A 12,924-nucleotide genomic window follows, 5' to 3' on the forward strand; every position below is an offset into this window, starting at 1 on the left:
CACACTTGGTCCCACAAGCTCTTTCACCCAGAGGAAGCCCCAGGGTGGAGCAGAGGCACCTGCCATGAAGACAAAGAAAGGCTGGAGAGGGCTGGAGCCCTCCCTGCTTGCCCACCCCCCGGGCATGTCACCTGTCCTCACAGGGACACCAGCACCTCAAAGATGCCCAGAGCCACCCTGCATGCAGGACGAGGGCCTGTGATGACAATCCCCACACAGGCGTCACGAGTGGCGACCGTCCTCAGCCTGCAGCCCAGCCCGACAGCAGCACTCGTGCCTCGAGACAAACTCCTTTATTCCCATCCAGTTTCACCACTGGTACAGAAAATACAAAACATGACAAAAAGAGAAGTTTTTTTCCGTGCCCCCCTCCCCGCCCCCGAAGCGTGCCGGCTATTTACAGGCGGAGCCGAGCGGCTCAGTGGCAGCAGCTGCACTTGCTGCTGGCCGGCTCCTTGCACACGCAGCCCTTGGCGCAGTTGCTGCAGCTGGCGGGGCAGCAGGAACAGCAGCCTGGGGGGGACACACAAGAGTTAGGAGGCGGCTGGAAGGGAGGGGGGTCCCAGGGGCAGAGGTACCCGGTGGACATTGGGAAACAGCACCTCTGCGTGAGCAGGGCTGCGATCCCAGTGCGCTGGAGGTCTCCACGGGGGTCCTACAGGGCAGGGCAGCCCTCCCCCAAGGAGGAGCTGAGGGGGTCTCCATGGGCCAGAGGAAGAGAGAGGGATCCCATGAGGGTTCTACAGGGCAGGGGCCTCCCCATGGGGAAGTGGAAGGGTCTTCATAAGGGTTCCTACAGGTCAAGAGGGGTTTGTCTACGGGACAGGGGTTGAGAGGTCCCCATGGCAGTTTTGACAGGGCAGGGAAGTGTCCATGGGCTCCCCCGGGACAAGGAGGGATTCCCCTATGGAGCAGGGAGATCCTCAGGGCAAGGAGGGAAGGAGAGGTTCTCCTATGGAGCAGGGAAGTGCCCATCGGGGTCCCACAGCGCAGTGGCAGCCCCCTCCCTCCGCAGGGCAAGGCCGGATCTCCCCATCCTGAGCCCCCCACTCACTCTTGCGGCAGCTCCGGCAGCGGCAGTTCTTGCACTTGCAGGACCTGGCGCAGGAGCAGGAGTCACCTGGGGAGGGAGGGACAGCGGAGTGAGCCGGGAGAGAGCCGGGAGAGAGAACCGGGAGAGAGAGAGAGCCGGGACAGGACGGGGCACTTACCAGCGGCACATGTGCAGTCCTGGGGGTCCATGGTTCGTCTTGGCTTGGCTCGGCTCGGCTTAGCTCAGTGTGCGTCGGCTCGGATGGTGTCGGTGCGATGGGGTGGCAGCGGCGCCGGCCGCCCGCTATTTATGTGGCCGGGCGCGGGGCGGTGCTGGCGCTGCGCACGGTGCAGCGGGGCCGTGCTCACCCGGGCCGTGCCGTGCTCACCCGGGGCCGTGCCGTGCTCAACCCGGGGCCGTGCCGTGGGGCCGGGCCGTGCTTACTCGGGGCCGTGCTCACCTGGGGCGGTGCCGGCCCGAGCCCCGAGGCGTGCGGTGCTCACCCCGGGGCCGTGCTGTGCCGTGCCGTGCCGTGCTCACCCTGGGCAGTGCTCGCCCCGGGGAGTGCCGTGTGGCCGTGCTGTGCCGTGCCGTGCCGTGCCGTGTCACCCGTGTCACGGACCTGCCAGCCCCCCCGCGCTCCCAGCCCGCTGCGGGGGGAAGCGGGAGGGTCCCGCCCGCACCCCCTCCCCGGCCGGGTGCCGCATCTCGGGGGACCAAGAGGAAGGCGTGTGCGCGGTGTGGGGGTGACAGCACTGGCGTGGCACTGCCACCGGCTCCTGCACGCTCGGGACAGCCCCACAACGCTGCCCCCCGTGTGCCCAGCGCTGCGGTGTGGGATGGCCATGGGTGTGTGGGGCCACGGGTGTCCCTGGGGATGGGACTGACTGTCCCAGTGTCCCACTGGAGAGCAGGATGGCCCTGGGTAGCTCCACGGGGCTGGAGTGCTCGAATGGTCTCCCAGGAGGGGTGAATCATACAATGTCCTGAGCTGGAAAAGACCCACAGAGATCATTGAGTCCAACTCCTGGCCCTGCACTGGACACCAAGAATCACACCATGTCCAAACAGTTCCTGAGTCACAGCTCCTGGCAAACTTGGTGCTGTGACCACTTCCTTGGGGAGCCTGTTCCAGTGCCTGCCTGACTTCTGGGTGAAGAACCTTTTCCTAATACCCAGCCTAAACCTCCCCTGACACAGCTTCATGCTTGGGTGAGCGTGGGGATGCAGTGTGGGAACATGGCATTGCTGGCCAAGGGCTGCTGGGAATCACAGTTTCCCGTCCCTGTGGGTTTTCCACAGGTGTTTGTCATGGTGTTTATGTGCCAACCGGCTTCCACCATCCCGCACGTGCCCGTGGCCAGTTCAACATCCAGCATGGAAAGCAGTGGCTGGGCCAGGGCCAGGCCGTCCCTGTGCCCGCTGCTCTTGCTGGTGTCGCACATGCCACGAACCTGGGCTGGGAGCCAGTGCTGCCCCCGTGGAGCCGGCACCAGTGGGCCCTGCGAGCAGCAGAGAGCCCGTGGCCCTGGGAGGCTGTGCCAGGGAGCGGCTCGTGCTTGTTTGCAGAAGCACGGGGTTGTTTCTGTCCTGGCAGCGTGTGCAGGCAGCAGCGAGGCGAAGCCAGCAGGCACTGCACACGCCACTGGCTGAGCGGGAAGGAGGAGAGCTGGAATCACCGAGCACGTGTGGTCTCACTGCACATAAACAGGGGTTGTGAAATCACTTCCCTCCCGGACAACCCCCCACCGTGGGGCTGCGGGAAGGAGCTGCCTCCCTTCCCCGAGCCCTCCCTCCAGCGGGGTGGGCTCTGCTGCACCCGGGACTGAGAAATGAGAGCCCCTATCCACCCAAAATGAGGTCATGCACCCCTACACGGGGCCTTGCCAAAAGTGGGGCATGAGTGTGCAGGGGCAAAGCTGGGGGGAAAGCAGGGGAATTCCCAGATTTGTAGGAATTCTGCAAGTTACACATGGATGGGCTGTGCTGAATCCCGGGACACGTTGTCCCAGGCCCACATCACTGTGAGCAGGAAGGGACAGCACAGCATCCCCCAGAACTGTGTGTGAAGCCAGGATGGGAAAAGAGCCTGGAAAATGCCTGATTTCCCAATCGGGGCATTTCCACTCAGTAATGAGGTCACCCCACAAGCAGGACAGAGGATGAGTGTGCATTCCCCAAGCCATGGGCTTGCTGAAATGCCGGGGTGCAGGGCACATGCTGGACAGCACTGGGGAGAGGAGAGCTTGGGGAGGGTCTCCCATTTACTGATAGTATTCCAGGTCCCTGGAGCAGGAAGGAGTTAAACCCAAGGCTGTTCCCATGTAAGACGAGTGCCAGGTCCAACTCTGATTTTACAGCAGCCATAAAGTGAGCAGTGGAGCTGCAGCTGCCCAGGGGCTCAGGGCTCACAGCTGGGCTGCTGGAACCCCCATCTGCCCCTCGCTTCCCCTGCAAGAAGGATGGCATCCAACAGCTGCTTCCCCTTACACTGCTGTGGGGCACAGGGCTGGGCACAGCGCAGAGCCAAAGGCAGGGCCAGTGCACACCCACAGAGACCAGCAAAGATGGACTGATGCTGTGAGCCCTGCTGGGTAAACCATGTTTGGTGATAAATCCCATTAGCAACCTCTCCTTCACCCCCGTGTTGGGCTCACCAATGGTATCTTTGTATGGTTGGCACTTAAATCTCTCTGGGTTAGAAGGAATAAAGATAACCCTGCTCTTTGCAGAACAGAGTGTAGTGGGACTCTCCAGGCCTGCCCTGCCCTACATTCAGCTGGCACAGGGATGTGGGGTGATGGTGACATCTCAGGGGACACCCTGGGGAAGGAGCCCTCCTGGAGCAAAGGGGTATCCCCTCGGGGTTGGCACTGTGAGCAGCCAGCAGGCAGGGGTGCTGTGCTGTTGGCTGTGCCAAAAGCCTGGCTGAGGCCTGGCAGTGGTGACTGGATAGGTCAGGAAAGGTTTTGCAGCTGAAAGGAGGTTGTGAAAGGCTGTGTTTGGGGCATGCAGGGACAGGCAGGACCCTTTGTGTGTCCTGGGAGGCAGCACAGTGGTACTTTGTGCCTGGGGTGCAGAGCTTGGGCAGCAGGAGGGCTGTGCTTGGGCATCCCACACTGGCATGGGCATCACATCCCATCACAGGCATTACATCCCATCATGGATGTTGCATCCTGGTGTGGGGGATTGCCTGCCAGAGTGGCCATCACCCCCGGTGTGGGCACCACCTCCCATCGGGGGCACTGCACCCTACTGCAGCCACTGCACCCCGTGGTGGGCACGGCACCCCTTGGTGGGCACTGCATCCCATGGTGGGGAACCAGCTCACCTGATGCCCGCCAGAAGCAGCCAGCCAGGCTGGCAGAGGTGTGTGGTGGGGATAAGCAGCGTGGTTCTTCCAGCCAGTTCAACTAAACTGCCGGGAGGAAAACTAAACCTGTTTCCCCGGCGCCCCACCTGCCGTGGAAATGTTCCCCCTGGAAATGGGCAGGGCTGGGGTGGTTATTAAAGTGAAAGCTTTTAATAATGAGCTGCTCGTTAGCCCCGAGGATTTCTGGTGGAGGAGAGAGCATGGGATTTGCCCTTGGGTAACGACAGGGCGGGGGAAAAAACAACACCCTTGTGTAGGGCAAGTGTTAAAACAAGAGCCAGAGCTGCTGGTAGGGAGAGCAGAGCCAAGACTGGAAGAAAGGAGCAAAAATAAGCGCTTTGCCATGACCCCCCACACGCACTGCCCTCCCACTCCCCAGGGAAACCACCCCGTCCCACAGAAGTGCCGAGTTCCTTATGGACCTTTATATACATATCACTTTATTTAGCTGACAAACACTAAATAAATCTGAACACACATATAAAAAAAGACAACCAACACACACAATAAGGTTATTCTTCTTCAGCCCCCCCCAGATGTGCATCACTCCCAGACGTGCAGCCAGGGGTGCCCTATTTGCAACAGCTGCACTTGGCAGAGGGGGGTCCCTTGCAGACGCAGCCCTGTGCACACTTGGCACATCCTGCTGGGCAGCAGGAGCAGCAGCCTGCGGGAGAGAGAAAAATATATTAGGGACATATTTTCCTGGGGGCTCTCAGGGTGGGGTTTGGGGGGTCCCACTGCCTTGGAGACATCCCATGTATCCACATCCTTCCCTTATAGCAGCATCTCCATCCCTGGCAGCATCCCCCAGGGTGTTTGTGCAGCCAGGGCCAGCACTGGAGAGGCAGCAGAAGGGTGAGGAACCCCAAAGGGCTCACTGGGGTCCCCTCAGTCCCTCTCTTTGCAAACCCTCCTGCACAAGCCTCTGCTGGGGGTGACAGCATCAGAAGCACCCAGAAGAAATCCCAGTGCTGGGTTCCTTCCCAGGCATCCCCTTGTGCTGAGCCTGAGGTGCCAGTGAGGGTTTAGGTGACACTGGGTGGCTTGTATTGCCTGGCAAGGGGGTGGGATTCTCACTGTACTTGGGATGTGTAGTGAAACATCCCCTGAGTGTTTCTGCCCCCCCGGGGGCTCAGGGATCCCTCTTACCTTTTTTGCATGATGTGCATTTGCAGTTTTTGCATTTGCAGTTGTCCCCGCAGGTGCAGGTGCCACCTAAAACATAAAGAAAAGGAGAGAAAGGGGTTGAGAGGAGGTGGTGGGAGGGGATGCCCATATCCCAGGGATCCGCGGGGGAGAGCATTGCCGCCCCTCCGAGCATCCGCTGATGCTTCAGCCTCGATCAGCAGGAAGGTCACGGCGTTCCCAGCGAGAAGCTCCCAGTGTGACACCGCAAAGCTGGGAGATGATTTCAGCAGCCGGCCCAGCCGACAAGACAGAGAGCTTCGGGAATGTGGCAGGAGGCCGGGGCGGGAGTGCCGGTGTTCCCGCTGGGAGGATGCTCGGCTCCCGCTGCCCCCGGGCCGGAGGAGGCTCTGCCTTACCCGTGGCACAAGGGCAATCCTGGGAGTCCATGTCTGGCTGGGCTGGGTGCCGGCTGTCGGGCGCGCTGGGCAACGGGAGGAAGCTTTGGCAGGGCTCGCAGCCGCCTCCTATTTATCCTTGGCCAGACGAGAGCGAGTGCAAAACCTCCGCCCCTGCATCCTGCGCACGGCTCGGCGCGGCTGCTGCCCCGGGCGCTGCTGATTCACTGCCCGGGCGGCCCAGCGTGACCCGGGGCTGCCACAGCCCCCTGCGCCCCCCTCCCTCGGCCGCTGTGGCAGCAGGGAGGGCTGGCGGGGTGACCACCCCTCTCTGCTGAGGCCCTGGGGGGTGCAGAGAACGGCCAGCTCATCACACGGATGACATCTGCCTGGCTTGGGAGTGCTGCTCTGCTCCCGGGGGCTGGGGGCTGAGGGGGTGCACCCAGGGAGCCTTCCCCGTCCACCCCTTGACTGATTGATTGATTGATTGACGCCAAAATCAATCTTCCAAGCCCCCGGATGTCTCAGAGAGTACACTGATCCCGGGACTGCCACCACTGGTGGGAAATCCCAGTCCCCTCCTCTCAGAGCTGGCACAGTGGGGTGATGTGGAGCTGGCACAGTGAGGTGACAGGGGTGCAGTCCCTGCCCGAGCCCCTGTCCTGTGGCTCTGACACCCCCCCTGCGAGCAGGAGCAGCAACAAGCTGGACTGGCCTGGCCTGAGCCTGCCGTGCCCTCCCAGCGCCCCAGGATGGCTGCACCCCCATCCCCTCGGCGCCGTGCACTGCACCTCGGGGGCCCCGTCTCCTTCCTGGCTGCGGTGCTCCGGCCCACTCGTCTGAGTGAATTTCCGAGCGCCATTAGCCGGCTGTGCAGGGGGGAGGGTGACGGGCGAGCTGCCATCACCCTGGTCAACTCCTCCAGCGGGTTCTACCCACCCACTCGAAAGAGCAGCCAGGGTTTGGGGTGGAAGGCAACACACACACAAAGATGCTTGCTGAGATTTGGGGTGTGGGGACAGCACCTCGTGTGCAGCAGGAGCATCTGTCCTCCTCACCCCTGGGGTTTCTGTGTGCTCCCTGGTGTTGGTGGTACCCCATCCCAGCTGCCCCCTTCTTTGAGACTCCTTTGCCTTGGGGTTTTCTCCTGGCCTGTGGTGCAGGGCTGAGGTGGTTTGTCAATGCTAATCCAGCCGAAACAACGGCTCAGGGAGTATTTTTACCACTCAGCTGTCTGGGCTTGTCAGGAGCTTGCTGGGTGACCTGATGGGGAGTGTTGCCAGCACCCCAACCCAGCGTCTCCTCCAGCCTCGCCAGGCCAGTGTGGGAAATCAGCATGGAAAAGCCTGAAGAAGGCAGAGACGAGGGGCCCCTTCCCCAGCTGTGCCCCCCTGGAGCAGATCGTTGGTGCCCTGGCGTGCCAGCCCCGCGAGGTCGTGTGAGTGTCACACTGCTGCTGAGGCACTGGGGTGTGAGGGCAGGGGCCGGTGCCAGGGGCTGGGCGTGTGCCAAGGGTTGGTCACTCCTGCGGGAGCAGGAAAACAAACACGTGGGGAACACATGTGAGATGGGGAACACCTGCCTGGGAACACCACCCCGGCTACAGCCCCCCGTGCTGTGTCGGTGTCATGGCAGAGGGGGCACATCTCCCTGGGGCCCTGCACTTGCTCTGCCCCTGAAACAACCAGCCAAGCACTGCTGCAGTGCAGGAACACGCCCAGGGAAATGCTTCCTGCCGTGTTGAGATGGATGCATGGGCAACAGCAATGCACTGTGGCATCTGCTGTGTCCTCCCCCACCACCTGGCACCCTTGACCACCCAGGCAGAGATTGTCCCTGTCCCCAGCTGGTGGTGGCCCAGGGATGCAGGGACAGGCAGCCCCTCCAAGGTGGTCCCTCTCCTCCAGCCTGGGGGGAGGCGAAGCCCAGGCCCAGGGAACAGAACAATCTCTGCCATGAGAGGATGGGATGCAGGAAAAATTCTCCAGTATCTATTCTGAGCTCAGACCCCAGCCCTTTTTACCTTCTTTCCTGCCTGCCTGCACAAAGGAATAAAGCATCTTCCAGGTGCTGCAGGACTGGAGGGTCAGGACTCTGGGAGATCTTGCACTGCTCCTGGTCCATTCTGTAATTATTTTGGGATGGGGCTGGAGCAGTGGATTGACAATCAGACAGAAGCAACCTGTGACTGGGGTGATAAGCTGCAGAGCTGGGATCCCAGGGGCACCTTCCTGCTGCTTAAATACCCCCTGTGACAAAGTCTTGCGAGCCTCAGTGTGCCTTCTGGCCCCTGCCCTCCATTTGCTGGGAGAGCCTGGGGGTTCCCCAGCATTTAAACGAGCCTGGTGCTGCTCCCCAGAGCCCAGCAGAACGGGCAAGATCCCTGCACAGCGTTTATTCACCAGCCCTTGCCGTGCCAGAGCTGTACCCCTCGGCGCTCCTGTCCCCTGCGTGGGATCCCTGGCTCTGTCCCCGGGCACAGCCGTGGCAATCGCCCCGAGATCGCCTGGCAGATCAACACAGGTGAGTCAGCTCCAGTGCTCCAGGCACAGCCGGAGATGATGCTCACCGTGGGATGGGGGTGGCTGAGCATCACCACGGGCATGTGAGGGACAGGGCTCCCTGGAAAGGAGTGAAGGAGGCTGACAGCTTCCAGGACAGTGTGTCGGAGGCACCTGTTCCTGTTGACACCTGGGGTGCCTCGTGCCGATTGCTGAAAGCCACGGGCCGGTGCCAGGGCTGGTGTCAGTGACTGGCAGTGACTCAGGGCTGGTGCCAGGCAGGCGAGGACAGCAGCCAGCTCCCGTGGAGGTGACCTGGCACAGGTCTGCCCTGGCTCCCTGCTGAAGAACTCATGGGCACGCAGCAGCCTGTGATGGACCTGCATCAGCCTCCACCTGCCAGCCATCCAGCACATCGCCCTCAGGGGACCCTGCAGACAACTGCAGGACCCCCTCTCTCCTCTCTGCTGGCACAGGTCTCCCCAGAGCGCTCTCTCTGGGCTCATCATCCCTCCAGAGCAGTGCTGGGGGTGGGGACCTGTCCTTCCCACAGATACAATTCCCAGTTCAGGGGTATGGAATGTGGGCAGGGATGCAGGGAGCTCCAAACCCAGAGTGGCACAGCACAGAGAGCCCGGGGGACAGGCCCTGGGGGTACCCTGCCCCTCACCATTGCCTCTTGCTTTCCAGGCAGGGTGCTGATGCAGGGAGGTCAGGCAGCTCAGCTCTGCCTGCTCCAGCTGCTCTTTGTGTGGGACTCTGGACGGGAGCGCCACGGCCGGCTGGGCCTGAGCTGCCAGGGGGGCATGGAGACATGGCCCACCTGGGACCAGCCTTTCAAAGCCAAACAGAAAATAAGGGGCCTTATTTTAGCGCTCAGCAAACAGCCAGCACACTCCAAGTGCTGAAAGCCGGCAGGAAGCCACGGGAGTGATTGATGCTTAGAAAGCAGGCCCGGCTTTGATCCGACGGGAATCTCAGGTTATTGTTTGCTGATGATAAACAAGTGTTTAAAACACGGGAAATGGGTGCTGATGTCGTTTTGTTTTGCCAGTGCTTGCCAGCCCTGTGGCAGGGGAGGAAGAGGGTGAATCACCTCTCGCCTACCTTGGGAAGCCATTCCCAACCGCTCCCCATGTGCATAGGCAAAGCCTTGGAAACCATTTGGGAGTGAAACCGGAGCAGTGGGGTGACCTCAGGCAGTGTAGACTTCTTTCTTTTTCCCAGAAAACGGGGAGCAAAGACCTGCTCCACTCTCAGTGGCAGACATTAGCTGAACCCATCAGAGGATTTCGCTCCTCACGTCCTCCTGGGAAGCTGCCTCCTTCCCTGCCTGCACCTTCAATGCAGCTTTGGGAAAACATATCCCAGTCAGTGCTTCTCCAGGTTCCAGCCATCAGCAAAGACAGTTGTGTCCCCATTTTCCTGGGGAAATGCCCTCCTTGCTGGACTCCCCTGGCCCACATCGTGCCTGTAGCCAGAGGAAGGCACCTTCAGCGGGGGCTGCTGGCGGTGGGAAGGGGCCGGGCACATTTGCAGCCGGCAGGAGTTGCAGGGCGTGCAGTCCCAGGACGCTTTCACAAGCCGGCAGAGAGCTTTGATGTGGGCTCTGGGGGAGCCGCCCTGCGACCCAGCCGGCTGCGCTGGGGCTGCGGCTCCCAAGGCCGGGATTACGAGCCGGGCTCAGCTGCCGGCTCATGCTGTGGCTGCGGGCGAGGGCTTGGCGTTTATCCCTCACTTCTTATCTGGAAGGGAGCTATCAATACTGCCTTCCCCTTGAAAATAAAAAGTGCGGAGAGGGTGGGGATTTGCTTGTTACTGATTTTTAGGGAGAAGGGAAAGGAAGAAATGCTGAACTGATGCCATGAACTGGGGCTGGGAGGGCAAACTGACCCTGCAAAGCCCCCGCCGGTTTTGGGGTGTGCATCCTGAGGGACCCCAGCACAGGGTGCGAGCTCCCACCCGGCAGTGCAGGCTTTTGGGGATGGGTGATGTGTGTTTGGGCATGTCTGGAAGATGAAAGGGCTGATTCCTCTTTTGATCATGAAATTCTCATAAATGTTAATGGGAATTACTTCAAGGTCTAACAAGGGTTGAATTGCAGCCCCCAAGGGAAGGAAGGGGGTGAGGACCAACCAAGCTTTGGCTGGGAAATAAAAGGGTTTGAATTTACCTCGTCCCCCACCTGCAAGAGCAGAGAACCAGTGGGTCAGGGGCTGCCAAGCATCCCTGCACACCTTCCCAGGAAAGGGGGTCCCCAGCTGTCCCCCACTTTGCCCAACACTGCTGGCATCTGCATGACAGGTTTTAAGCATCACCTTAACTCTAGGCATCATTTTAACTCACCAATCTAATGCTTTCCCAGTGTACAATTTGGATTTTTTTTGTGTGTGTGTTTTTTTCTTACCCTTACATCTTCCCTTCCCTTTTGTGTCTTTCAGGTTCCCACAGACTTCAAACTCACCTGCTCCAGCTACTTGCCGCCTCCCCTGGCTGAAACGTGACCCAAAGTTTCCAAGTATCGTTACCTTGGGCATATTTAATTATTTTATTCCCCTTTAGTTGCTAATTAGAAGCCAAGAGTAGAGGGGATGAGTAATCCCCTGGGATGTCAAGCAGGCAACTTGCCTGAACTTGCAAAGAAAACATCAACCCCCTCGGTATAAAGGTGTGAAATAAAAGGATGTGATATTTTCCTTGATGTCTTCATAGCCTGGCTCCTGAGATGCAGAGATCCTCGTTGTCTATCCCAGGAATGATTCACGCAGCTGCAGGGCCGGATCCTGCCTCCCTGAGAGCAGCACAGCTGGAGAGGCAGGATCTGCCACAACTGCCCTTGCCATCCCCCCACCCCAGGGATATGCATGGGATGCAGTTGTTTGTCCCTCCCCACTCCCCCCAGCCATGTTATCCCCTCCTCGTAGGCTGGAGATTGTTATTTTTGCCAGAGCTTTTCCAAACTCTGTACCTGAGTGCTCCTTAGCACTGCCAGGCTGATAAAGGCACTGAGAATTTTCAGTGGGATTTTAAGTCTTTGCAAAGAAACAGCTTCTGGGGGGGCGATGATCCTCGTACCTGTTGTGGAGTCAGGGCTATCTTCTCTGTGCAACCTGCCTAGGAAGCCAGCAGCCCATGCCAAGCGTGTTTGATGATATAACAGATATCTTTATTATATATCTTATTATGTTAAATAATATCAGATTTAAAATATTAAATTATTAGGTTATTACATTCTATCTGTTCTATTACATATTTGTTTTTCCCCCAGGAGCTAGAAAGGAGCAAACACTGGTCACAGAGCATGGCCTTGCCAAGCCTGTCCAGAGTACCCAGGAAGGAGGATGGTGATGATCTCTTGCTGGATTTTAAGAGCCCTTACTCTAGTGAAGAAGCTGCATAATCCCTCAAATCCATGCACGCAGCAGCCCCCAGCTGTGCAGCAGTGAAACCCCAGAGCTCAGTGAAGATTATATGGGATTTTCCCCTTGTAAAAGTGGGGAAAGGGAAAGGCCCCTGTCCCAAGGTCTGCTCAGGACTCAGGACTGGGTGCTATACATTTAGATGTAAATAAATTTTATTATGTTTTATTCTTTTATTTATAAAATAAGTAAATATAATTTAATTTTATTTTATAGATGATGAGCCTTTCAAACGAAGGGAAATGAGTGCCAAAAGCCATGATTTCAATATTAAGAGTTTCAGAGCCAGCCAATTCAAAGTGGCAGCTGTAATTTAACCATGTTGCAGACGTGCCAAACCCAATACCATAATTAATGATGAAAAATAATATTTACAGCTCCAATCAGACGCATTTGTGAGAAGTTGAAATTTTCATCTATTTACAGTTTTACCAGCTTAAAAAGGTTCTCTGAGCTAGTTTTCCCCCAGTGTTGTTGGGTTTGTGGAGCCCAGCAGAGCAACGCTTGGCACTGCTGGGAGGGGAGCTGGGGATTTTGTCTGTGCCTATGGCAGGAACTGGATGATCTTTAAGGTCCTTTCCAACCCAAACCATTCCAGGATTCTGTGATTTTCCCTGCCAGGGCAGCAGTGTTTGCTGGCTTCGAGCAGCACCCCGTTGCGTGCCTGAGTTCACGCTGGTGCTTTGCCTTTGTGCTCCGTTAGCAAAACCAGCACACAGGAGGGGGGACCCACTGCAAGGCTGGCACAGAGAGCCACGCTCGCCCCAAACAGAGCCACAAAGGGCAGAAAAACCCCCTCTTCAATATGCTGCTCACAACGGCTGCCTCCTTATCCGCAAGGATAATGGCACATTGATGGAGCTGCCAGGAAAACCTGGTAAAAACAATGGAAAAGAGAGGAAAAGGAGGTTGTGCTGTTCAGAATCGCAGGATCCCCACTCAAGCAGTGCCTTTGAGAGCCTCCTTCTCATGCGGGGCAGGGACGTTGCTGCTGGCCAGCGCACAAGTAAATGCCGACTGGGACCTGCCTGCCAGCTCTCCTGGAAATAAAGGAATCTGTGCCTCACTCCGG

General features: G+C 58.6%; 2 protein-coding genes across 2 annotated transcripts; both read right to left on the reverse strand.

Annotated features, from left to right (window-relative positions):
• Positions 1-278: 278 nt before the first annotated feature.
• On the reverse strand, positions 279-1,370 carry LOC126637693 (metallothionein-2). The gene is made up of 3 exons (XM_050311079.1): positions 1,212-1,370; positions 1,055-1,120; positions 279-513 (listed from the first exon to the last, which is right to left on the reverse strand). The coding sequence occupies exons 1-3, from the start codon at positions 1,240-1,242 to the stop codon at positions 419-421; spliced, it is 192 nt and encodes a 63-aa protein (XP_050167036.1). The 5' UTR covers positions 1,243-1,370; the 3' UTR covers positions 279-418.
• Positions 1,371-4,820: 3,450 nt separating this feature from the next.
• Positions 4,821-6,123, reverse strand: LOC126637692 (metallothionein-1). Its single transcript, XM_050311077.1, has 3 exons — positions 5,954-6,123; positions 5,559-5,624; positions 4,821-5,073 (listed from the first exon to the last, which is right to left on the reverse strand). Exons 1-3 carry the CDS (start codon positions 5,982-5,984, stop codon positions 4,979-4,981), a joined length of 192 nt encoding a protein of 63 aa, XP_050167034.1. The 5' UTR covers positions 5,985-6,123; the 3' UTR covers positions 4,821-4,978.
• Positions 6,124-12,924: the final 6,801 nt, after the last annotated feature.

Source organism: Myiozetetes cayanensis, unplaced genomic scaffold (genome assembly GCF_022539395.1).
Source record: "Myiozetetes cayanensis isolate MyiCay16 unplaced genomic scaffold, myiCay2020 scf16, whole genome shotgun sequence".
Taxonomy (NCBI): Eukaryota; Metazoa; Chordata; class Aves; order Passeriformes; family Tyrannidae; genus Myiozetetes; species Myiozetetes cayanensis.